The sequence below is a fragment of the Giraffa tippelskirchi genome, chromosome 13 (genome assembly GCF_054371585.1).
Source record: "Giraffa tippelskirchi isolate mGirTip1 chromosome 13, T2T-mGirTip1v1.2.pri, whole genome shotgun sequence".
Lineage (NCBI taxonomy): Eukaryota > Metazoa > Chordata > Mammalia > Artiodactyla > Giraffidae > Giraffa > Giraffa tippelskirchi.
This window is the reverse complement of record NC_137287.1, coordinates 6,260,976-6,285,524: the sequence shown is the minus strand read 5'-3', so window position 1 is coordinate 6,285,524 and position 24,549 is coordinate 6,260,976. Positions and strand designations below refer to the sequence as shown.

The window sequence follows — 24,549 nt, the reverse complement described above, 5'->3', positions numbered from 1 at the left end:
GTACAGAGTTGGAATTGGTTCCTTTATGGAAAAACTGAAAATATAATAAAAATTAAAATAAAACCAGTTTTAAAAAAGCCAGCCCCTGGAGTTTCCACCTCCTGCCTCTGGCCCTCCAGCGGGATGAGGCCCCAACCCCAGGGCAGCAAAAGGATGAGGGCCTTCCGCCCTTCCTCTTTCCCCATTCTATCCCTATCTTAATCTCCACGGTGGGGGCCCCGGGAGGAACCAAACCTGGGTAGGGGAGCAGGGACCCAAGGCCCCGTGGCCTGGGGAGGGAGCTCGGTGTGCACCCAGCCCCAGAGCTCCCGGCCTGTAGTGTGGGCACGGGCAGGGCCCCTCCTAGCCTGGGCCCAGCTGGGGTCGGGGCTGTTAGTTCCAGATCTTGAGGAAGGAGTCCCAGGAGCCTGTGGCCACAGCCATGCCATCGTCAGTCACCCCAAGGCAGCTCACACGGTTGTCGTGGCCTGCGAGGACACCTGGGGCGGAAGGGGGCATCAGAACCCCTCTGGCCCGGTTCCCCTGTCCCTGCCTGCCCCCCTGCTCAGCTCCCGGTCTCACCTGCACGGTCGCCCTTCATGGCATCCCAGATGTTGCAGTTGAAGTCGTCGTAGCCTGCGAGCAGCAGCCTGCCGCTGCGCGAGAAGGCAACAGAGGTGATGCCGCAGATGATGTTGTCATGCGAATACATGAGGAGCTCCTGGTCGGCCCGCAGGTCAAAGAGGCGGCATGTGGCGTCATCAGAGCCCGTGGTGAAGGCATAGCCGTTGGGGAAGAACTGCAGGACATGAGACCAGAGTGGGGTGAGGCTGCAGGGAGGGCCGGGAGCCTGGCAGAGAGGGGCCGTCCCTGCTCGGCCAGAACTTACAGCCACAGCGTTGATGTCAGATTCGTGGCCAATGAAGGTCTGTCGGCACATGGAGTCCCGCACGTCCCACAGCTTGATGGACGCGTCACAGGCACCTGACACAAAGGTGCGGCCATCGGGGGCCAGGGACAGGGACATCACATCCCCGCTGTGGCCAGCAAAGCCCACTGTCTGCTGGCCGGTCTCAATGTCCCACAGGGCACTAGAGAGGTGACGGGAAGAAGGAAAGGGTCAGAGAGGGGTGAGGACAGATGCCCTCTGCCCTACCCCTCCGCCGCAGGAGCCCAGGCCCGAGCCCGCCTCCACGCTGGGAGTGCTGGCAGCCAGCGCCTGCTCCTGCCCCAGGTGAGGGGCCGCACCCCCATCCCTCCTTCCTGCCACCAGAACAAGAGGCTGAGCTGTGTGCAAGGAGGGCACTGCTGCTGCTCGAGCAGGGGGTGCACTACCTGCAGCGTGAGCCGAGGCGGTGCTCCCCCCCCCGCCCCGCCCCACCCCGCCCTGCCCCGCCCTGGCAGGAAGTGTGGGTGAGCCCCGACTGCCTGGTGTGCTGGCAGGGCCTCACCAGGTGGTGTCCCCAGAGCTGGTGATGATCTGGTTGTCATCCAGGAAGCGGCAGCACGACAGGTAGCCTGGGGGAAGGGGCTGGTCAGCAGGGGCTTTCAGGGAGGCCAGCGCACCCCCTCCCCGCGCCCTAGGGCCCAGGCCCCGCTCACCGGTGTGGCCAGGGAGCTCCCGGCTGACCCTGACGTTGCCCTCACGGGTCTTTAGGCTGTAGATGGAGCAGATGTTGTCCAGCCCCCCGCAGGCCACGAAGTTCCCTGAGGGCGCGTAGGCACAGGTCATGACCCAGGAGGAGCGCAGCGGGATGGCGTGGACCTGGGGGCGAGGGGTGGTGCCCAGGGTGAGAGCTGGCCCGGCACCGCAGCCCCACCCCATCAGCCGCTGGTGCCGCCCCTACCTTGTTGGTGGTGTAGCTGTCCCAGATGATGAGCTTGCCGTCCTGGGAGGCGCTGACCAGCAGCCTGCGGGAGTGAGGCAGGAGAGCCAGAGGGGTCAGGGTGGGAAGGCCTCTCTGGAGGCAGGACACCTTCCCCCCTCCCATCTGGTGAGAGACAACTTCTGGCAGCAGCCCCGAGGTTCTCACTCGGTTTGGTCCTGTTTCCCGGCCCCTGGGAGGGTCTGGGAGTCAGGTCTTCCCAAACTGACTTGCCAACACGGGCATCCTGTTTGAGGCACCCGATGTGCAAGGCAGCTGCTGCCCACCTTGCCTCAGCCCAGGGTGAACACGATGGCTCGGCACACGGCTCCGATCTCACCCACCTTGAGTCTGTCCCCCAGTGCATGGCATAAATTTTGGCCAGGTGCCCACGGAGGGTCCTGCGTGTCCTCATCTGGATTCTCCCCACTGGGTCCAGCCCAGCTGTGATCTGGAGGTGGAGGCAGAATGGGCTCAGGAAGGTTCCGGCAGCAGGGCCCGCGGAGAAATATGCCTCCCATCCGAGCTCCTTCCCTGAAGCCAACCAAGTCTAGCCCTGATTCCTCTCACCTGGGTCAGTGTTGAATCCCCACATGCTTTTCGGGCATCCTATGAGATGCGAGAGCCCGTCAGAAGGGCAGGGAAGAAGATGGGGAGAAGAGAAAAGAGAACATTAGACAGGGAAGAGGAAAGGATGAGACAGGAAGAGATTAGGGTACCGCCCCCCACCACGCACACACACCCCTCCCCTGCTTCCCCTGGCCCGGTACACACAAGCCAGCGGACCCTGCCCGCTCGGCTGCCCGCCAGGCCCTCACCCGGATCTGGTTCCGGAGCTGCTCGGCCTCCTGTCTCAGTTGCTCCAGCTCACTCATGGCGCCGGGCCCGTGGGGCGGGGTTGGGGGCGGCTGGGGGCCGCGGGACAAGGGCTGGGGGAGGCAGCTCCTCGCCGCTGGCCCGAGGCCTGGGGGATGCAGGGCTGACGTCAGGCCCAAGGCCGCCGGGGAAGCGGGGGGTAAAGGCGGGGCCGAAGCGCGGCCCGGAAGGGGTAAGCACCGGTGGGAAGGGGAGGGGCGCCAGCAGTGACCGCGGTTCCCCCCGGCAGAGCCCGGGTCTCCGGCCCAGAGAAACGTAGCCGTGACCCGAGCAACAGCTGACTTCCCCAATCTTTCTCCCGCCCCCCGGAAACGGAGCGAGAAGTGCAAGAGGAAGCGCAGGGGAAACCCCTCCCTCGGACTGCAGCCCGGGCGGGACACCCGTGGCAGGAACTGGGGGGCTGGCGGAGGGGGGGTGCCGGGGAGAGTCCCTTCGAAAACAGACCCGGCGTCCGCCCCGGCCGCACAGGCACCGCCCTCCTAGCACCTAATTTTAAAAGGGGCGGTGCCTCGTTAAATTCACCCCCATACGCCGCACACCCTCCACACATACACACCCCCAGCTTCGACTGGGGGTGGGGGAGCCCACAGGGGAAAGCTGGGCTGTTCGTGGGGTTGCCTAGGCAACCGTCACCCGGACTGAGAGCACCTCATTGGTGAAGTGCCCCCACCTAGCCCGGTTGCCAGGGCAACCGCATCCACGGCTGAGACCTGTAGGGTGGGTGACCCCACCCCCGGCCCCATCGCCCCCGCCCGACCCAGCCTCCCGCCCCTCCCCAGAGCCGGCCAAGGTGGCTGTTTACAGGATTTGGGAAAAGCCGATTGGGCACTAATGGGTTCGGGACGGCTCACCCCGGATTATCCCGGGGCCGGCTGCGCCCCATTAGCCACCCGCGGCGGGTGGAGGCGAGGGTGGCGGGGAAGGCAGCCCCAAGCCGCTGCTCCCTCCAGCGCCGAGGCCGCTCGCCCCGGCGCGCCCGCAGAAAGCCCGTGGGAGCCGCTCTCCAGTAATTAGGTCTCGGAAGAGAGGTCCCGGGCCCCGAAGCGCCGGGCTGCTCTCTCCCAGGCGCCGGCGGGCGGGCTTGGCGGGCGGCCCCAGGCGGCCTAGCCCCTGCGCCCTCCGCTCCCCCAGAGCCCTGCCGCGGGCTCGGCGCCGGGGCCCCAGGGGCCTGGCTGGCTTCGCTCCAGGGCCCGAAGTCCTGCCCCCCCCCACTTTGGACACCTGTGTGATCTGGCCAAACACACTGCACTCTGCCGACCCAGGCGTCCCCCCAACCCCCCCAACCCGGTCCCACTTCCCCCAGGCCCTGGGCGTTCCTCTTCCCCACTGACATTTCCCCTTGGTCTCTTCAGATTTCTACGCCAGCGCCAGAGGACGCCCCTCCAAAGAAAGGAGGGGGGCAGAGCTCCCCACCCTACTTCCCCAGCTCCGGACAAAGCCCCTTCCTTCCAGCTGCCGGCAGCCCAGGCCGGGCGGCAACGCCAGACGCCCCGGGCAGAAGGAAGCAGCAGGCCAGGAGGAAGCCGCTGGGGGCGGGGGCGACGCTCCCAGCTCTCAATCCCCATCACCTTCCAGGGCCCCCTCGGCGGCCCCGGACTCTGGGCATACAGGAGCCTGGGTCCCAAGGAGAAATGTGGGTGCCACCGCCTCCGCAGGTCTGGCGGGGCGAAGGGGAGGGGACAAGGGAGGGTCCCCGGATCTGGCAGCTGGAAGGCGCGGGCCGGTGCCGCGCTGCGAAGCGCAGTGGGCCTGGCCCTCCGGCCCCCACGACCTCCATTTTGCCCAAAAGATAGCTGGGGGGGGGGGGGCTGGGAGCCTAGCGTGGGGTCAGGACTACTAAAGGGAATGGGGTGCCGAGGTCTCTGGTCCAGGGTAATGGGGCCAGAAAAGACGGGGCAGAACCCAAATCGAGGAGAGACGAAGGGAGGGACAGCCTCGCGGCCTTGCCTGCTTCTCTGAGGATTCTGGAGTTCTGCAAGGCGAACGCCAGCAGGGGTGCGAAATGCGAGGACATGAGGGGTGCTACTCAGGGGCCGGCAGGAGGGTGGTAGTGGTGGGGAAAGGGGGCGGGACGGGGCCTAGAGGAAGCCCCGAATTTAGACCCCCAACTTCTCAGGGAGCAAGAGGCAGGTGGGGCTAGGATGGGGTCTGGGGCCAGGCGAAACACCCCCCGATGGTGCAGGGAGCGCGTGCGTTAATTGGGGGCGAGGATCCCCCTGTTCCCCTTCCGGGTTTGGAAGCGACGGGGCCGAAAGAAGGGAGGGGAGGTCTGGAGAGTTACGTCCGCTCCCGAGAGGCCAGACCGGGGAGACAGACGGAAGAGAGGTTCCCCCATGGGAATTTGGGGCTTGCAGGGGGGATGAGGACTCCTTTTATCAGCGGAGGTACCTGTGGCGGTGGGACTCTGCGAAGGGTCGCTAGAGGAGCGCGGGAGGTCCTGTCTTCCTCCGCGGCGGCAGCGGCAGCGGCGACGCGGATGGATTTCCTCAGTCACCCCAACTCAACCGTCCGGCGCTGCTCTCCCCAGAGCGGAGGGATCCCGCCCGCCAGTGACGCGGCCGTCGCCGCCGCGCCCAGGGCCCGGCTGGGCGAGACCAACTGCTCGGTGGGGGGAGGCCGGAAAGGACAATATCACTTAAGGGGCAAAGATTGATCCTGTCACATCAAAGATAGTTCTCCCCGCTATTTCCAAGCAGAACGGACCGAAACAAATGCTTTGCTTCCCCAAAAGACGCAAGACATCCCCCCTGGGGCTGGCAGAGGTGGTACCGGCAGAGGGGAGGGTGAAACCGCTGGCTGGTCACGTGACCCGCCCTCCCGGATTGGGCGGCTCCAGACTGGGAAGGGGAGCTCGACGCCCCAGTTCTCCGCCTTGGCCCCGCCTCTGTCTATGAGGCCACGCCCCTGTGTAGGGGCGGGGTTAGAGAGATTCCGACCCGCGCCGGGCGGCGGGTCTCAAAGGTGGTGGAGGAAAGGGCGGCCATTCCGAAGGTAACCGAGCAGGAGGGAGTAGGGGTCGGGCCAGCTCCTGGGAATTCAGGTGTGCTGTGAAAAAACTGCCCAGGCAATGCCCCCGCGTTGTCCAGTGGGCTGCATGACACTGTAATAACAAATCGTATTTATTGATTTCCATGCTTATTTAATCCTCACGAAAATATTATGAAGTACTGGCACTGTTCCCATTTAAAATAGTGGAAACAGATTCCTAGGGCTGCAGAGTTGAGACATGAACCAGGGCAGCTTTATTGACTTTATTGTGTGCGATGCTAGCCTCTTGATGAACCCCGCTCTGGACCATCCTTGCAAAAGGCTGAGAATTTAAGTGCCTCGGTTTCCAAATTTACAAAATCAGACTATTGATATAGCTACCTCCCCTGCAAGTCACCTTGGTTAGTTACGAGATCCCAACGGATTGTGAAGATGTTCTGGTAAGTTCAAGTCAATGAAGAGCCTTCATTGAATCCTCATGCAATTTAAAAGTATCAAAACAAACACTTTTCATGTAGCCTCTGTTAAAGGCATTACAGATAGTTTTCAAAGCACTCCTCTGTCCAAGGGATTCTCAGGCAAGAGTACTAGAGTGGGTAGCCAGTCCCTTCTCCAGGGGATCTTCCCAACCCAGGGATGGAACTTGGTCTCCTGCATTGCAGACAGATTCTTTACCATCTGAACCATGGGGGAAGCACGTTAGTTCCTCAACCAGAGATTAAACCTGGGCCCCAGCAGTGAAAGCACAGAGTCCTAACCCACTGGACCACCAGGGAATTCCCATCAAAGCATCAGTTTTTAAAGAAAATTTTTTAAAAAGTCGTTCTTAGTTATGCACAAATTCCATTGATGTGCACTCACCATGCAGTGATATATTAACAGTAGATAATAGATGTCAATTAGAATTTGGAAGAGACCTTATAATTTACTTCTATTTCCTCTTAATCTACATATGAGCAAAGAGACTTCCCTAAAGTCATTTAGAAAACTAGCAGCCTCAGACTATAACCCAATTTTGTTTATCTCTATAAGGCATCTGACACTGCTTCCTCTCACTTTGGTTTCTGTACTTTAACTCAGTCAGCAAATATTTATTGAGTCCCAATGATGTCTTAGGCCCTGGTGATACAACCTTGAGTTTGTGTGCCCTCCTCTGCCTGCAGGGAGGTTAGTGTATACAGAAGAGACGATGGTAGACAGCCATGTGCATAACTGTCAGTACTGGTGGCTTGGAAGTGCCATTTACTTCAATTGGGAGGGGATATATTTGGGGAAGAAGATCAAGAGTTTTTATTTTGTTTTTAACATTTATTTATTTATTTTATTTGGCCGCGTCGTATCTTGGTTGCAGCACGCAGGCTTCTCTAGTTATAGCACGTGGGCTTAGTTGCCTGGTGGCATGTGGGATCTTGGTCCCCCAACCAGAGATCGAACTTGCGTCCCCTGCTTTGGAAGGCATATTCTTAACCACTGGATCAGCAGAGAAGTCCTAAGATGAAGAGTTTTAAGTTGGGATGTGTTAGGCTTGAGGTGCCTGGGAGAGGTGCAAGGCAGAATGCTCAGCAGTGGCAGTCTAAGTAGGTCTGGGGCTCAGCAGGAATCTGGGTTGGAATAGAGCCTTGAGAATGAGTGGCATTTTAGAGCAGATGAAGTCATAAAGAGGTTCAGGGAAAAGACAAGATGGCCTCAGACCAAGCCCTGAGAAACTCCAACATTTAAAGGTCAGGCAGAGGAGAACAAGCTGCCAAAGGAGAAGCCAGCTAAGAAGAAAATCAGGAGAAGGTGGAATTCTGGAACACAAAAGAAAAGAGTGTTCCAAAAAGGAATGGTACATGTTGTTGAATGCTGCAGAGAGGTGAGATAAGGCTGAACTGGGAAGCGGGCATTGGATTGACCACCGTGGAGGCTGATCCTGGCTTTGTGTGGAGCTTTTGCACTGGATACTCTGCTTGCAGCAGGCTGAGGGCAAGTGAGAAATGAGGCAGGGGAGATGACCAAGGTGGCTAAAACTTTGGGAGTCTTGGCTGGGAGGGAGTGTAGGAAGGTGCAGCAGCAGTGGGAGAATGTGGAATCAAGATATTTGTGTTTTGATGGGAAGTACTAGAGCTTGTTTAGATAATAATGTGAAGGACAGTGAGGAGAGAGAGGTGAAGATACAGACAGGTAGGGGATGACCAGTGGATAGCCAGTTTCTATGAGAAGGCAGAAGCTCTGGAGCACATGTGGAAAATCTGGCCCCGATGTGGGACACTTTGTCCTCCTCTGACTGTTCTTTCTCAGGCTTCTCCTCAGCCTTTGCCGCCTTTCAGGATCTTCTATAAACACTGATTTTCTGGGATCTGGACTTCAGCCTCTTCTCACTCCAAGTTATTCACGGTGACTCCAATCACTACTGGGACTTTCATTACCCACTGATTGCTCATCACTCTCAATCTCTATCTTCTCGTGCAGATTTGGTGTCTGTCCAACTGCAGATTGAACATCTCCACCTGGATGTTTTTGGACAGTGGTGCATTGTTGGAGTCAGCTAATGCCAGCTTGGACCAGCTCACAAGAGCCTACTGTATCCCTCTCTTCCCAGCTCCTTATTCAATGAGGTCATGTTGATAGTAGTAACATCATCATCGTGGTGGGAGTATTTACACCATGGAAGTCAGCAAATGCTTGAGATTGAGGTTCCCCTTCCCTGCAGAGTTGGTTGTTAAAACCATGACTACACTCCACTGTTTATAGATGTCTCACACTCAACATATTCAAAACTAAAGTAATCCCCTTCCACCCCACCCCATCCTGCCCAGCTCTACCCCTCCTCTGAGTCTCTTGGCCCAGTTAACAGCACCACCATCCACCCAGGAGCTTCTTACTTCCTCATGCCCCATATCCAAAGGATAGTCAATTAGGCTATAGTCCAAGCTGCCAGAATGAAGAGTCCTCAAAACTCAGTGGCTTAAGCAACAACCCCAAACTAGATCCTTCAGGATTCTGGGACATCTTGGCCCTCCTCAACCTGTGGCTTCCACCTCTGTGTCCAGTGTGGCCCAGGCATTTCCCACTACTCGACCTGAATCTCGTCTCTCAGGAAGCAGGGGTGGCATGGAAGCACAAGTTCTCTTCTGTTTAAGGACACCACAAACTTCTACTCAGAAGTTGGCCAGATGCAAGGAAGGATGGGAAATGTAGTCTGTAGCCATATACCCAGCTAAAACATTGCTCGTAAAGAAAGAAGGGAGATGGCGATTGAGGTAAGGCTGGCAGTCAATGTCATCTGTGGATACATCTCATCGATGCTACTTCTCCAGCATTGCTTAAATCTATCCCTTCTACTGTATGCCAGCAGGTATTACCTTGGTTCTTGCCTGTTTCTTAGTCTTTTAGGATAGTCCCTCTCTAATCAACCTACCAAATAGCTGCTAGAAGATATCTTTCTACAATGCGAGTTGGATCATATAATTTTGCTGTTCAGAACCATGCAGAGTCCAGTGGTTAAGAATCTGCGGCCAATGCAAGAAACACAGGTTCAATCCCTGGTCCGGGAACTAAAGATTCCACATGCCGCCAGGCAACTGAGCCTGTGCACCACAACTGCTGAGCCCATGTGTGGCAACTACTGAAGCCCACACCCCCTAGAGCCTGTGCTCCGCAACTAGAGAAGCCTGCGTACTACAACTAGAGAAAGCCCATGCACAGCAATGAAGAAGTCAGTGTGTTACAACAAAGAGCCGGAGCAGCCAAAAATACATACATAAATAAAATTATACACACACACACACACACACACACATATAAACCATGCAGTAGTTCCCCACTGACTCCATGAGAAGGGCCAAACTTCTTTGCAAGACACACAGGCTGGGGCTTGTCGTGTCTACTAAGAATGCCTTCCACCCCGACTCCCCTTCCACTTGTTGTCAACTGGGAAATTTTTCATTTTCTCATTCTTCATTTAAATATTGCCTTGCTGACTACACCGCTGTTTGTGCCCCACTGCAATGCTGGCTCCATGCCTGTTGCAGCCTTCACTGGACTATTTTTTTCTGGGCACTTGCCACCTGCCCTAGGGGCTCCCTGGGAAGCCAGGGCACTTGGTTTGTCTGGCAGAGGACTGGGTGAGAGCTCACCAAGCAATGAATGGACCCTCACAAGATGCCAAATCATATCCAAGATGTGGGGCCTAGGGGTCATGACCCTACCACCTTTGTTGTCATTAGCAGGTCCTCAGGTTTAGCCAATGTGAGAACCGTTAGATGACTTTATTGAGCTAATCATTTAATCATCCATCTTCCAAAACAGACGTTAAACTCAGTGAGAGTCACATCAAGTTATGTGAGTCATTTTATTCCCAGTGCCTATCAGACAGCTGGAGAACATTGAACATCTAAGAAATGAATAGAAGCATGGCAGCATTTTCCCCAGGATCAATACTCTTCACATACCACAGTTCAAATCTCAACTCTGGTTCAGTGGCTAAGACCCTGAGCTCCCAATGCAGGAGACTGGGGTTCGATCCCTGGTCGGGGAACTAGATCCCACATGCCGCAACTAAGAGTTCACATGCTGCAACTAGAAAGAAAAAAAAAAAAAGATCCTGAGCGCCGCAACTAAAACCTGGCATAGCCAAATATATATATAAAATCTCAGCTCTGTCCCTTTACCAGCTGAGTGACTTTGGGCCAGTCACTTACCTCTCCATGCCTCTGTTTCCCCTGCAAAATGAGGATGATGATCGGATCATTATGAGGACTAAATTACTTAATATTTGTAAAGCATTTATAACAGTGCCTGGCACATTGCAGATGCTTTGTATTTGCTAAGTAAAAATAGAGTTCAGGGATGAATGTATCGGTCTTTAATTTAACTATTTTTGTAGTTTCATCTTCCCCTGACACTGGTCTCTGCCACCAGCTCACATCCAACTCTCCTATTTCCACATATGCCAGAAATGTCCACCTCCCCACACCTTTGCTCACAGTGTTCTCTGGGTAGAAGACCTTTTCCACCTTGTTCACCAGTGACCCCTATTTATCCTTCACAGTTCAGCTCAGACTTCACTTTTGGAAGTCTCTCTGGACTCTCAGAGAAAGGTAGCCCCTCCCTCCTCTGAGCCTCCATTTCACCGCATTTTCATGCACGTCTGGGATCCCCATTGCACTAAAACTCCTTGAGAGTAGGGATATATTTTATTCACCTTTGTATTCCCATAGCTTGCACAATGCCTGGCATGCTGTAGGCATAAAGGATGTTTGTTGAATGAATGAATGGATGGATGAAATACATTAATAAACTTTACCTTAACCACTTGCATCATGCAATAGAATATCATATCAGATCCTATGACAGATGAAAATTGGCCACAGTTGACTGGGAGATAAGTCTAGTTCTATAGTTCACTGTAGCTTTTGTACCAACCATGAGAGGAAAAGTTACCTTACTAGATAGACTACAGATTTCTATGAATATGTGGATGATAATATTAAAGCCTCAAAAACACCCAGGGATTTTCTTAAGACCCAATGTTTGCTGAATAGTCCTGTATCCCAAACACTTAGCCAGGAGTGAATCAAGCCAGGAACTTGATTCTAGCATCAGATTGAGTCCTCACCTCAGCTGTCCTACAGATGGGGACAGTGAAATTTGCAGAGGGACACAGAATCATCTGTCAACTGGCTGATGAGAGATGTGAGTTCTAGTGCTGGCTCTGCCCCAGTGAACTGTGTGACCCTGATAGAGCCCTTTTTGTATCTGGGAAAATCCCAATAAAATCGAGGCTTTATTTCCATGATCAGTAAAGTTTCCCCTGACTGAGACAGTTTCTGAATCTGAGGTCCAGACTGGAATGGGGAGGGAGTAGTGGCAATTGACAAGATGAATTTAAAGGGGAAGTGAAGCAGCATCATTCAATGACAACCAAAAGGAGACGTGTAGGCCATGAATAGAATCACTTCTCATCCAGTGTCTTCCTTTAATTCTCATCTAAGCATTTTGAAAGATGAAGAAATGAGGCGCTGAGAGGTTAAGTAAGGGGCTGTTCCAGTTGATCCAGACCACAGTTTATAGAGGCAGATGACTGACCCTAGGCTCAGTCTGGACTGTTTGTTTCCCAGCTCCTGAGTCAGCTCTCTCCTACAGCTCACCCCTTCCACTGAAGCCTCCAGTCGGGGGAGCCAGGTCCGGATTCAGAACCAACCCGGGGAATGTGAAATGCCACTGTCGCCAGTGGATAATGGATGAGCCAGCTCAAACCATCTGTCCTCTGGCAAAGGAAGGGTGGAGCCCTTAAAGAGTGAGTATCTGGTAAGCAGAGAACTTCAGGGGCATTCAGTCATCACACAGAATCCTCTTCCTCTGCTATCTCTGGTCTTAATGCTCCACTCACCCCTAAACAAGTAGGTGGGAGTGCTCCCAACACAAGCATGTATTCATATGCACATGTGTAGACACATATGCATGTGCACAAGGTTTTCCTTGGTAGCTCTGGCGGTAAAGAATCCGCCTGCAATGCGGGAGACCCAGGTTCGATCCCTGGGTCTGGAACATCCCTGGAGAAGGGAATGGCAACCCACTCCAGTATTCTTGCCTGGAGAATGCCATGGACAGAGGAACCTAGAGGGCTACAGTCCACGGAGCCACAAAGAGTTGGACATGACTGAAAATGACTAACACACACGTGCATGTGCTCACATATGCTGACACACTCAAACACATACATACAGACACACACCTACACACATGCTCACATAAGAGTCTCTCAGCTGAGCCAGGCTGTCAAAACTGCTCCTTCCCCTTCTCTATCAAAACTGCTGTGGAGGTGGCCTCATACTGGAAGCCCAGAAGGACTTAGTAGCCTACTAGCGGAAAACCTACTTGCTTGATAAATAACTCCTGAGAAAAACAGATGAAAGAGAGGGTATATGTTAGCTGAGAGCCATGTGTGTACATGTGTGTATGTATAAGGCCAACAGGGACCGACAAGGAAAAGAGGGGCCATCAGAAAGACAAGGATGGAAAGAAACAGGGAGAAAAAGGAGACACACCCCTTCCCGTACCTCGCCCTCTCTTCCCTTCCCTTCGTCTCCCTGAGATTTCATTCAGTCCTGGATATGGCAGAATCTTGCTCAGGAGCCTGAGAATGGCCACGTCGCCAAGAGTATGGCGCCCTCTCCTAGATCCCATTTTTTAAAGTAAGGGAGCGAGGGCCCCTTCAATCACCCCGCAGGTCTTCGAATGGACAAGGAATCTCTTTTGTAGTGCTGCTCTCTTCCGGCCTGTCCCTTAGGACCAGCCTCGAGGTCTTCGCTCCCCTCAATCCCCTCCCCGCCACCTAAGGTTGAGGTGTCTGGCCCTTTAAAGCAGCGGCCCCCGCCGGGTTATTGTCTCGCCTCTCGGCCAATCGGCGGCGCCGTTGGGGGCGGGGGACCTGGCCTCCCGATTGGCCGTCCCGCGCCCCGCCCCGCCCGGATCCCGGGAGCTGTCCGGCCGCCTCGGTGCTGATCCTGCCGCCGCCCACGGGCCGCGAGCAGTGCTGAGAGGGCACTATGAGCGGGGGCGTCTACGGCGGAGGTGAGCGAGCCTCAGGCTTCGGGATCTCCAGCCTGGCGCGGCCTCGCCAGAGTCCCAGCGCCCCGAACCCACGCAACCCAAGCTCTGGGCACCCTGGGGCCTGTCACCTCTGCGCTCGAGCGGGTCCAGCCCCGGGTTTGGGTCCTGTATCACTCCAACCTTCGACCCTCCTCGGAATGCTTGCGCGTACCCGGCCCAACCTCGCCACCATTCAACCCGTCTCCGCCCGGCCCCTAGCCAGGCAAGGAGAGTGGCCTGAACAGGGCCACTGGGCAGAAAGGGACTTTGGAGTCTTGATCTCCCACTCCCAGGACCCTGAACTCCTGGCCGAGCTCCCACCTGACCCTTCCGGGTTGAAGGTGGCTCTGCCCGGATCTCCTCTCGGAGCAATCCACGGAGAGAGAGTTTGGGAGCCAACCCCTCACAAGTTTGTCTCCCGCACAGATGAGGTGGGGGCGCTGGTCTTTGACATTGGCTCCTTCTCAGTCCGCGCTGGGTACGCTGGGGAGGACTGCCCCAAGGTGAGCCTTCCAGCCCCCTGCCCAAATCCTAGGGCTTCCCTCCAGGCTTCCCAGTCATCCAGGGCTCTCAGCGCCCAGAGAAAAGCTCTTCTGAGCGGGAATGTGGGAGTAAACCCAGGGGGTGGGCTGAGGGCCCTGCAAGATATGGCTTTCTCTCCTGTCCATGCCCTGCTCCAGGCTGACTTCCCCACCACGGTGGGGCTGCTGGCCGCGGAGGAGGGGGGCGGGCTGGAGTTGGAGGGGGAGAAAGAGAAGAAAGGGAAAATCTTTCACATCGACACCAACGCCCTCCACGTGCCTCGAGATGGAGCGGAAGTCATGTCTCCCCTCAAGAATGGCATGAGTATGGGGCCCCCACCTACTGGCTCCTGACACAGACCCAGAACCCACACCCCACAGCCCGGGGCACAGGACCCCACATTCACGGAGTATTCCTTGCAGCTGCCCAAGTCCCAGCGATGCCCTCACTACTTCCCAAAGCTGCCTGGTTTCTCACAAGGGGCCACCAGATTCCTGGGAAAGGGGGGATTTCTGCTGGACCTTGTCTCACTTGCCCTCCCCTGGACTTGGCTTCCCTCCTTCCTTCCTGTTTCTGGACCCCTGCCTGCCCATCCTCATCTCTCCAATGGTGTCCTGGCCCCAGTTGAGGACTGGGAGTGCTTCCGTGCAATCCTGGATCACACCTACAGCAAGCATGTCAAGTCTGAGCCAAACCTGCACCCAGTGCTCATGTCAGAGGCCCCGGTAAGTTCGTCGTCCAGCCCCTACTCCAGCCCCGGGGCTGGCCACTCACCTCTCCTCAAGCCATTAATCACTCCTCTTTGCTTTTCAAACTTCCCTTCCAACTCCGTCAGGTTCAACCACTTTCCTTCCTCCCTGGGTTAGTCTCTTTGCCTCCTTCTCTTCTCCTGCTCTCTCCACTTGCCTTTCCCCCAGTCATCCTTACACATTGCCCCACCCCCCAAGTCCCCGTGTGACCTTTTAACTGAAATTTTTGGTCAATGTTATATACACCTATATAGAATCAATTTTTTTTTTTTATAAACTGCCATGCACGGCCTCCTCCTTCTATTACCCCTTTTCCAGAAACAATTGCTTTTCTCTCTTTTAGCTTTTTTATTTTTTTGCCATTACCTTTTATATCTCTAAATATCATAAATCGCTGATGGTGAATTTTTTTAGCTCTAGGTATTATCTATGGATTTCCCACTATAGAAAATGAGCACTTAGCTCTCTTTCCTCCCCAACTCACACCACACACATTTTTTCTTACTTGAAGTACAGTTGCAGTTTAGGGTTTGTTTTTTTTTAAGATTCAGTATTTATACTCATATGTATGCTAATCAGCCTGTATGCTGAGACAGGCCATAAACTATGGTTTATTTTCCTCCCTTGTGCAATTATTTGTTTTCTATAGCACTGAAAATTTTCTGTGTTTCTGTTTTTCTTCATTTTCTATCTACTTAATAATGTGACCTGAAATTATTCATCAGTTATCTTTATCTTTCCTCAGGACATTAATTGCTTTAGGTGTTCCATCAATTTCATCTTCAAGAAATCTCTCCAGAAGCCTACTGACCTGCTCTGTTTTAGACTAGTTAGCTTCTATGCAGAAGATGTAGCTATAATCCTGACATCTCCCTTCACCTTCATCTTAAGGAAACACTGCACCTCTCTCCTGTATTAGAAGCTCTGTTTCCTGTGGATCATGACTCTTTTCTTGATTTTCTCCCTTGTTTTCATGGAGCACATCTTCCAGTAATTGCTTTAGAAAGGACATAAGAAGTAACATTTTTGAGACTTTGCATGGCTGACCTTGGAGGTATAGTTTAGCTAGGTATAACACTCCAGGTTGGAAATAGTTTTTGTTTGGAACTTTTTTATTAAAAAATTATTTACTTGGCTGTGCTAGGTCTTAGTTGTGCCACATGGAATCTTCAGTCTTTGTTGTGGCATGCGTTTACCAGAGATTGAACCCAGGCCCCCTGCATTGGGAGTGCAGAGTCTTAGCCACTGGACCACCAGGGAAATCCATTTTTATGTAATCTTGAAGGCACTTCTTCAATGTCTTCCAGCATCTACTGTTGCCATCAAGAAAGTCAAGGTCATTTACTTCCTGATACTTTGATGTAACTTATTTTTGTTTCTGAGAGTTTATAAAATTTTCACTTTGTCCTCAGTGTTTTACAGTTTCACAATATTATATTGGTTTATTTTTGTTCACGGTTCTGGACACTCAATGTGTTTCTTTAATTTGGAAACTTATGTCTTTCAATTCAGTTAAAAATTTTAATTACTTATTTGTTGATTTATTTCTTTCAATTTTCTCTGTTCTCTCTTAGGAAATCCTATTATTTGGATTTTGTATCTCCTAAACTGGTTTTCTTCTAATGTTTTCATCTTTTATATTTTATATATCTCTTTCCTCTAATTTCCAAGATATTCCCTCAATTTATTTTTCAACTCTTCTATAAAGCTTTTAATTTCTGCTCCTCTATTTTTATTTTCCAGGAGCTCTTTCCTGTCCCATGAATGTTACTTTTTATTTATCTTTAAAAAATATTTATCTGTTTGGCTGTGTCAGGTCTTAGTTGTAGCACATGTTACAACATGTGGGATCTTTAGTTGTGGCATATGGAATCTAGTTCCTGACCAGGGATTGAACCCAGGTCCCCTGCATTGGGAGTGCAGAGTCTTAGCCACCGGACCACAAGAGAAGTCCCTCATTGTGCTTTTGATTTGCATTTCCCTAATGGCCAAAAATGTTGAGCATCTTTTTATGCGCCTGTTGGCTTTTGTGGGTTTATGGTTGTTGTTTTTTTAATTCTCCCTTAATTATAATTTTGCTGGGATCTTGGGAAGGAATAAGAGCTTCCCAGGTGGCACTAGTGGTAATGCAGGAGACTATATTACTAATGCAGGAGACTTAAGAGTTGCAGGTTCGATCCCTGGGTCAGGAAGATTCCCCTAAAGAAGGAAATGGCAACCCACTCCAGTATTCTTGCCTGGAAAATCCCATGAACAGAAGAGACTTGTAGGCTACAATCCATGGGGTCACAAAGAGTCAAACACAACTGCCTGCGTACCCTGGGAGAGAATAAAAGTAAATGTTTGTATTCAATCCAACATTTTTACCCAGAAATGTTCTTTTTCAGCTTTCTTATCTCTGAGAGGATTAGAGTGGGAAAGAGGGATGTACTGGGGTCTTGTCGGGGGCGGGTGGGGTGGGGTGGGGAGTGTTGGCCTGGAGTGTGTATTGCACAATAGAAAGCACTGGGCTAGGAGTCGAGAGACTGTGACTCTAGACCCAGCTCTACCAAAAGCTTTCTGTGTGATCTTGGCCAGCTTCCTTCTCTGAGTTTTATTTTCTTCAGTTGGGTTTTAATTGTGATATTTCAAATTCTGTATAGTTCCAACATTCTAAAGACCTACGAGGGTCAGGGGACCTGACCTCTGTCCTCAGTGCAAAACAGGTCTGTGTATGTGGAAGGTGTGTACATAGATTCGTGCCTTTCATTTCCTGAAAGTTCCCCTCTTGTACTTTCTCCCCAGTGGAACACACGGGCCAAACGGGAGAAGCTGACAGAGCTGATGTTTGAGCAGTACAACATTCCTGCTTTCTTCTTATGCAAGACAGCTGTGCTTACTGCGTATCCTCTGGGTTAAGCTGCTCTGTGAGAATGGAGAGTCAAGGTGGAGTTTGTGGTGCATTGAGATGGAGGCTGGGCCTGATTCTATGGAGATAAATATCCTGGATGGGCAGACATCCCCCACCCCCAAGCCCCATTAATGCAAAGAGCCCTTGGGAGCTGAGTGCTTTGTATCTTGGGGTGGCCAGACCAGTGGTCCTTTCCCATTCCTTGGATCAGGCTGAGCGTGGAGAGTTGGGACAAGTAGACAACAGGGGCTGGGGCTGGAGAGAGAAGGGAAGGGTACATAACACTGAGATGTTCCCTTCCCATTTATTTTTCTAAAAGGATCAGCTTTGCATTGTACTCTGTGCCAGGCACTGAGGCTATTTAGACCCTAATTTCATGGATCCCATGGGACATAGAACTAAGACTAAAAAGAGAGGCTGGATATTCAGAAGGAAGGAGGAATAGAGGAAGAAAGTGTGATTTAGACAAGAAAAAAGTGGCAAGGGTCTCAGCTGCCTTTCTCTAGCAAATGGGTCACAGGCTAGAAGGAAAGATTTGTAGACTGGGATTGGGCTGGACCTAGGAGAGCAGAGAGTAGGCCAGATCAGCTTTCAGCCTCCTTGTTCACTGCTGTTGGCTCTTTGACCTACCCCTCCCATACCAGCTTTGCAAATGGACGCTCCACAGGTCTGGTGCTGGACAGTGGGGCCACCCACACGACGGCCATTCCAGTGCATGATGGCTACGTCCTGCAACAAGGTGGGGCCTCGATAGGGGTCGGGGGCACCTTGAGAGACCAGGCAATGACACCCCCTCCTTTCCAGGCATTGTCAAGTCACCCCTGGCAGGGGACTTCATCTCCATGCAGTGCCGAGAGCTCTTCCAGGAAATGGCCATTGACATCATCCCACCTTACATGATCGCAGCCAAGGTGGAGCCTCTGGGATGTCCTGGGCACTGACCCTATGACTGTCAACCCCCTGACCCATCAGATATCAGGGCGGAGAGCAGCCAGGCCCCAAGAGGATCCTGGCTCCTCAATTTGCAATTGAGGCATCAGAGATCTGGACAGGCTGAGGGACATGGCCAAGGTCCCACAGCCAACTGCTAGAAGGATGTGTGTGTGAGGGCCAGTGTGGGGGGTTCTGGGGTCCAATAGACCCAGGTTCAAGGTCTGCTTCTGCCACAGAAGAACTGTGTGACCTAGAGCATGAGACTGAAGCTCCTGAACCTCAGTTTCCTCCCTTGTGGATCCATGCAGTGGAAAAACTGCATGTAGGGCTGCTGCTAGTATTAAATGAGACCCTGCATGCAAGAGATCCCCACGTGGAACATGTCTCAGTAAAAGGCTGTTTCCTTAAGGTCTGGCCTCCTACTGGATTCTCCAAGCCCTCAATGTTCTCTGACCGAGGTCTTTTAGATCGTCTGTACCCACTGCTTGCACAGCATCCATGGGGTGGCCTCTCCCCATTCTCTCTCCTCTAATAGGGAAGGGGGAGAAACACCTTTTCTGGGCAACAGAACAGAGAACCTGGTGCCTATTAGCCGCAGAGCTGGCGAGTGCTGGGCAGGCAGGTGTGGACAGGACAGGTTGGGCCAGTGTGGGATGTGAAGGGCGATCACAGGCTGTGCCCCTGCAGGAGCCGGTACGGGAGGGCGCACCCCCAAACTGGAAGAAGAAGGAGAAGTTACCTCAGGTTTCCAAGTCGTGGCATAACTACATGTGCAATGTGAGGCACTGAAGGGGGTCCCAGGAAACCACCCCCTCAGCTCCTATTCCCTCCCTCACCACCCTCCCCCACCATGAGCAGAGGGGAGGGCAGAGGCCCTGAAGGTGGGGTGGGGGTGGGGCCTGAGAAGGGAACCCAGCCCTGACCACGTCCCTGGGCTCTCAGGAGGTGATCCAGGACTTCCAGGCCTCCGTGCTGCAGGTCTCAGACTCTCCCTACGATGAGCAGTGAGTGGGGCCCACGGCTGGGGTGGGGCCCACGGCTGGCCCACGGCTGTGCCCTTTCCCACCGAAAGGGGCAGGCCTGGAGCTCGGGGGGGTGGTCCTCTGGTCCTTCAGGAACACCCCAAGCAGAATCTCACTCCTTCCTGGGCAGGGTGGCTGCGCAGATGCCCACAGTGCACTACGAGATGCCCAACGGCTACAACACAGACTACGGTGCGGAGCGGCTCCGCATCCCTGAGGGCCTGTTTGATCCCTCCAATGTCAAGGTGGGGCTGGCTGGAGTCCCTGGATCCCGGGGCTGGGGGGAAGCTAAGGATGACAGGGGTCTGGGGAGAGGGGACAGAGGGCCCAAAGCCCAGTCACCTTTCTCCACAGGGCCTGTCAGGGAACACCATGTTAGGGGTGGGCCACGTGGTGACCACCAGCATCGGCATGTGCGACATTGACATTCGTCCGGTGAGGCCCAAGCCTGTGTCTGGGTGGAGGGGTCCAGCAGAAGTGGGGGTGTAGGGGGCAGGGCGGGGCCGTGCCCTGACCGTTCACTCTTCCTCCCTGCTCTCAGGGCCTCTACGGCAGTGTCATCGTCACCGGCGGGAACACGCTCCTGCAGGGCTTCACTGACAGGCTCAATCGAGAGCTTTCCCAGAAGACTCCACCGGTAGGAGCCCACCCCCGGCCAGGGCCCTGGGCCAGCCCTTCAGCACCAAGTCCTTCCTCCTTCCCACACACTGAGCCAGTATTCTGGCCACCAAAGCGGCTCCTTCCGGCAATGGCTTCCCCACTCCGGGCCCTGTCCCTTCCCACTTCCCAGAACCAGGTGTCTGCTTCCCCAGCCCTTCTTTCTTCCCAGAGCATGAGACTGAAGCTCATCGCCAGCAACAGCACCATGGAGCGCAAGTTCAGCCCCTGGATCGGTGGCTCCATCCTGGCCTCACTGGTGAGAGGGGAGGGCCCTGGTCTAGGGTCGAATGTGGGGAAGGGTAGATCCAGACTGCCCCCACTGCCTTGCCTGCTGCCTCATTCGCTCATTGTTTATGAAAGGGCAGTCAGTGCTCCCAGAAAGGTGAATGCAACCTCAGGACACAAAGCAGGGAGCAGAGGACAGGAAGCCAGACAGGTTGGCTGGGATGAGATTGTGGTGGTCTCTGTGCCAGGGTCTGAAGAAGGCAATGGCACCCCACTCCAGTACTCTTGCCTGGAAAATCCCATGGATGGAGGAGCCTGGTAGGCTACAGTCCATGGGGTCGCTAAGAGTCAGACACAACTGAGCAACTTCACTTTCACTTTTCCCTTGCATGCACTGGAGAAGGAAATGGCAACCCACTCCAGTGTTCTTGCCTGGAGAATCCCAGGGATGGCGAAGCCTGGTGGGCTGCCGTCTATGGGGTCACACAGAGTCGGACACGACTGAAGTGACTTAGCAGCTGTGCCAGGGTGAGCCCCTAGAGGTTTGGGGCAAGGTGATGTGATGGCCACAGGCATGTTTGAGAAGGTTATGTCCGACATGGGTCTTTGGGGATGGGGGTAAGAGCTGAATTCTAGGGGACCTTGACGGGAGGCTCTTTCTGTTGTCCTAGAGTCATGGAATGGGTAGTGGTGGGCATAGGGTGGTGAGCAAGGGACAAACCTAAGGCAGCAGTCAGGGTGGTTCTGCGGTGATAGGTGGGGAATTCAGTCTGGAGCAGCTGCTGGGGCGTGGGCAAGATGTTGAGCAGAAAGGTAAAGATGCAAACTGCATCTGACAGGTGTCAGCCACACAGAGGGGGACAACAGGGTCATGACAGGACAAGGAGGATATCAGCTAGAGGAGGTACCCCCAAAGGGACAGAAGCAAGGGTCAGAGTGACAGAGACTGACCCTCTGAAGATAGCTCAGGGTTGGGAGAGTATCAGTCGCACAGTCGTGGCAAGCCTCCTGTGCACCTGGACAGACAGCCCAACCTAGTCCCTGCCTTCGTGCGTGGGGACAGTCTGGAAGCCAAGACAATCAAACAGGAGGTCACCACAAAGTGTGGGGTGTTGCTTCAAAGGAAGACCTGATCTCATTCAGGGGTCAGGAAGGGCCTCTAAGGAGCCTTCAAGCTGAGATGGAAAAGTGAGAACTTAGGAGGCAATGCAAGAGAGAGGGTGTGTAGCCCCAGGGGAGAGTCAGGCAAGGCCACAGGCAGGAGGTAGATGCTGTGGGGTCAGAGTTGAGGAAGCTCACCTGGACTTCCCTGGTGGCTCAGACGGTAAAGAATCTGCCTGCAATGCGGGAGACCTAGGTTTGATCCCTGGGTTGGGAAGATCCCCTGGTGGAGGGCATGGCGACCCACTCTAGTATTCTTGCCTGGAGAATCCCCGTGGACAGGGGAGCCTGGAAGGCTACAGTCCATGGGGTCACACAGAGTCAGACATGACTCAGCAGTTACACACAACCTGGGCTGCAGAGCAGAGAGTGGGTTGGAGAGGGCTACCGTGGTCTCCACTGTGGCCCGGGGTTGGCAGCAGAGCAGATGTGGGGGAGAGAGAGTTGGGAACTTATCAGAGGTCCGACTGACAGAATGTGGGCACTGTTTGGATACGAGAGGTAAGAGGGAAAGGGGTCAAGGATGAGACCCAGGATGCTGGCCCTTGGCAGTGCTGTCCAAGAGGAATGTAACATGAGTCATGTATGTCATTTAAAATTGCTTGGTAGCCATATTTTTTTAAAGTCCAAAGAAACACATTAAGTTTTAAGACTATATCGTATTGAATCCAATACATTCAAAGTATTGAGTTTCCTTGTAGCACAGTTGGTAAAGAATCTGCCTGAAGTGCAGGAGACCCGGGTTTGATCCCTGGGTTGGGAAGATCCCCTGGAGAAGGAAATGGCGACCCACTCCAGTATCCTTGCCTGGAAAATCTCATCGACAGAGGAGGCTGGTGGGCTGCAGTCCATGGGTTCGCAAAGAGTCGGCACGACTGAGCGACTAACACACTTACTTATTCAAAGTGTTAACATTTCAATATGTCATCAATATAAAATTTGAGACATTTTACATCCTCTGGATTTAGTCTTCAATACCCAGTGCAGACTTGACACGTAGAGCACATTTCATTTTGGACTAGCTGCATTTCAAGTGTTCCACGTGGCAAGGGGCCACTGGATTTGGACAGGGCAACTGTAGAAGGCGAGAAAGACCAAAGAAGCAGGTTTGAGGCAGGGCTGGGCAAAGATGGTGACAGCAGTCATGGACATGTTGAATGTGTGAGGTCCCAGGAGACACTGAGGACCAGGTGTCCGCAAGACAGTTGAGAATTTGGGTCGGGAACTCAGCACGGAGATCTGCTTTGGAAACTGAAGATGGTGGGGAGGGTGGAGCTTTGGCGCAGTAAGCAGAAGCCAAGGGAGAGGTGACGTGGTCCAGGAAGGTGTGTCCAGAAACAGGGACACACACACCAACTTTCAGGCAGACGCAAGTAATCCTAGAGATGGTACAGTCTAAAGTGCCAGGTTTGGGGGACCTCAAGGGGCGTATTTCAACAGGGGTGGGAGTGGGGTGCCAGAGTAAAGACATCTTCCCCACCTTGATGTTAGGTGGTGTCAGAATGGTGAGGAGGGTGGAAGAAAGATTTTTCTTGGGAAGGAGGGAGACTTGGCATGTAAGGCCTGATGGAGTTACAGGGTATCTGGTGGAGAGGGGATATGGAGTGTTGGAGCGCCGGTTCGCTGGCCTGCGGCTGGAAGGTCCACTTCCCAGCTCGAACCGCCCTGGGCTCCGAGCAGACAGGTGCTCAGTAAATGCTTGATGAATGCATCGTTGATTGAACGGTATGAAGCGGGTATCCGCCTTCTGAATACGAAGGAGGGGACAGGGAGATGGGGCAAGTTGGTGGCTGCGGGAGCAGTGTGGGCTTGGGAGGGGGAGGATTCCGAACCTCCACGGGTGGAGTGTGGGGAACCTGCTTTCTCTCGCTCCTGGGCCTCCCTGACCGCTGATGTCGTGCGCCCCACCCACCCAGGGCACTTTCCAGCAAATGTGGATCTCCAAGCAGGAATATGAGGAGGGCGGGAAGCAGTGCGTGGAGCGGAAGTGCCCCTGAGGGCGCCCCCTCCCCACCCACAGGCCCGCCCGCAGCGGTGGGGGAGGGAAAGCGAACGGAAGGAGACGGTTTCCCCCACCTCGGCTCTGCAAGCGCAGGATCGACAGCCTCCCCCCCCACCAACGCTCCCATCGCCCCCCTTTTGTTCTCCTCCCCACTTGTCCTCTTGATTGTGAAGTTTCTGGGTTAAATGGAGTAAACATGTTTTAAGAAAAAAAAAAAGTTTGGCCTCTTTGGGGGTGGGCAGTTGGGGCAGGAGTCTGGAGGGAGGAGGGCGAGGGCCACAACTACATCCATTCGGAATTACACGGTGGATACCGGGGCAAAGTCTGCGGGCGGGGGCAGAGCCGCGGGATCCCGGATGCCTCGGGTTCCAGAGCGGCGCAATCCAGGGAGGATCACGAAACGAGTACCTGCTAGAGACGCTCAATAAAGCCGCAGAGGGAAGCCGAGTTGGGGGAGGAGGCAGCCGGGGCGGGACGGAGCCGGGGGCAGCCCCGGGGGCGGGGCGGGGCCTCTGACCTCTGGCGAGGCCGCACTTAAGCACCCCTGGATCCACAGCTCAGGTGAGCCGGTAAGCGCTGTCTTTTCCCGGGGCGCTAGGTGGTGACAAGTGTGGGACAGGGACTGGGGCACTGGTTCGCCCCAGCAGCAGCTCAGAACTTCCCTCCCAGCTTGGGTAGGAACCGAGGTTTCCCAGGGAGACCCGGACACCGGCTCCTTGAGCCCTATTCCAGAGCTCGTTGTGCTGCGGTCCTCCGCGGGGATTGGGGACCTGCGCCCTCGGCCTGGAATTGTAGGTAAAACTTAGCAGTTTGTGTCTGTGACGTGTGTTCTGAGGCCCCCAGACCCCAAAAAGATGGAAACTCGTGTGGTCCAAGTCCTTTGGTCACCAGAGAGGCGCAGGTGCCCACGGAGGACCATGAGTTGTCCAACGTCACCCAGCTCTGCCCACGGTCTCGGTCAGGACTCTTTCCACCGATGCCTGATGGGCCTTGACCTACCGATCCCCGACTCCAGGCAGGACCCCCATCCTGCAGCACTCTCTGGTCCCGCCTGACCATGGGCTCCTACCCATGCAACCCCTCCCCAGCAGCTGGCAAGAGC

The 24,549-nt window shown here is 54.2% G+C and overlaps 2 protein-coding genes across 10 annotated transcripts; one reads left to right on the top strand and one right to left on the bottom strand.

Moving 5' to 3' along the window:
- Positions 1-3: 3 nt before the first annotated feature.
- GNB2 (G protein subunit beta 2) lies at positions 4-5,222 on the bottom strand. The gene is made up of 10 exons (XM_081556176.1): positions 5,109-5,222; positions 2,663-2,808; positions 2,415-2,453; positions 2,189-2,295; positions 1,827-1,890; positions 1,582-1,744; positions 1,431-1,497; positions 869-1,070; positions 562-778; positions 4-479 (listed from the first exon to the last, which is right to left on the bottom strand). Exons 2-10 carry the CDS (start codon positions 2,717-2,719, stop codon positions 373-375), a joined length of 1,023 nt encoding a protein of 340 aa, XP_081412302.1. The 5' UTR covers positions 2,720-2,808; positions 5,109-5,222; the 3' UTR covers positions 4-372.
- ACTL6B (actin like 6B) lies at positions 3,435-23,664 on the top strand. 9 transcript variants are annotated; one of them, XM_081556170.1, is made up of 17 exons: positions 5,637-5,711; positions 8,160-8,271; positions 11,021-11,384; positions 11,835-11,988; positions 13,710-13,786; positions 13,964-14,129; positions 14,430-14,530; positions 17,339-17,436; positions 18,089-18,183; positions 18,249-18,355; positions 19,065-19,154; positions 19,320-19,381; positions 19,530-19,644; positions 19,754-19,834; positions 19,941-20,036; positions 20,229-20,315; positions 23,362-23,664. In XM_081556170.1, exons 6-17 carry the CDS (start codon positions 14,105-14,107, stop codon positions 23,440-23,442), a joined length of 1,038 nt encoding a protein of 345 aa, XP_081412296.1. In that variant the 5' UTR covers positions 5,637-5,711; positions 8,160-8,271; positions 11,021-11,384; positions 11,835-11,988; positions 13,710-13,786; positions 13,964-14,104; the 3' UTR covers positions 23,443-23,664. The 9 variants fall into 9 exon arrangements, with proteins under 9 accessions (XP_081412300.1, XP_081412298.1, XP_081412296.1 ...); XM_081556174.1 differs by lacking the exons at positions 5,637-5,711; positions 8,160-8,271; positions 11,021-11,384 and adding exons at positions 3,435-3,510; positions 4,073-4,353 and having other exon boundaries at positions 11,835-11,999; XM_081556172.1 differs by lacking the exons at positions 5,637-5,711; positions 8,160-8,271; positions 11,021-11,384 and adding an exon at positions 4,073-4,353.
- Positions 23,665-24,549: the final 885 nt, after the last annotated feature.

Coding starts and splice junctions, on each gene's coding strand:
- GNB2 (XM_081556176.1), bottom strand. CDS start 2,719: ATGAGTGAGCTGGAGCAACTGAGACAGGAGGCCGAGCAGCTCCGGAAC. Junction 1,891..2,188: donor CACTGGGGGACAGACTCAAG/GTGGGTGAGATC, acceptor TCACTCCCGCAG/GCTGCTGGTCAGCGCCTCCC. Junction 779..868: donor CTGACATCAACGCTGTGGCT/GTAAGTTCTGGC, acceptor CATGTCCTGCAG/TTCTTCCCCAACGGCTATGC.
- ACTL6B (XM_081556165.1), top strand. CDS start 13,241: ATGAGCGGGGGCGTCTACGGCGGAG. Junction 19,155..19,319: donor GGCATAACTACATGTGCAAT/GTGAGGCACTGA, acceptor CTGGGCTCTCAG/GAGGTGATCCAGGACTTCCA. Junction 19,382..19,529: donor GACTCTCCCTACGATGAGCA/GTGAGTGGGGCC, acceptor CTTCCTGGGCAG/GGTGGCTGCGCAGATGCCCA.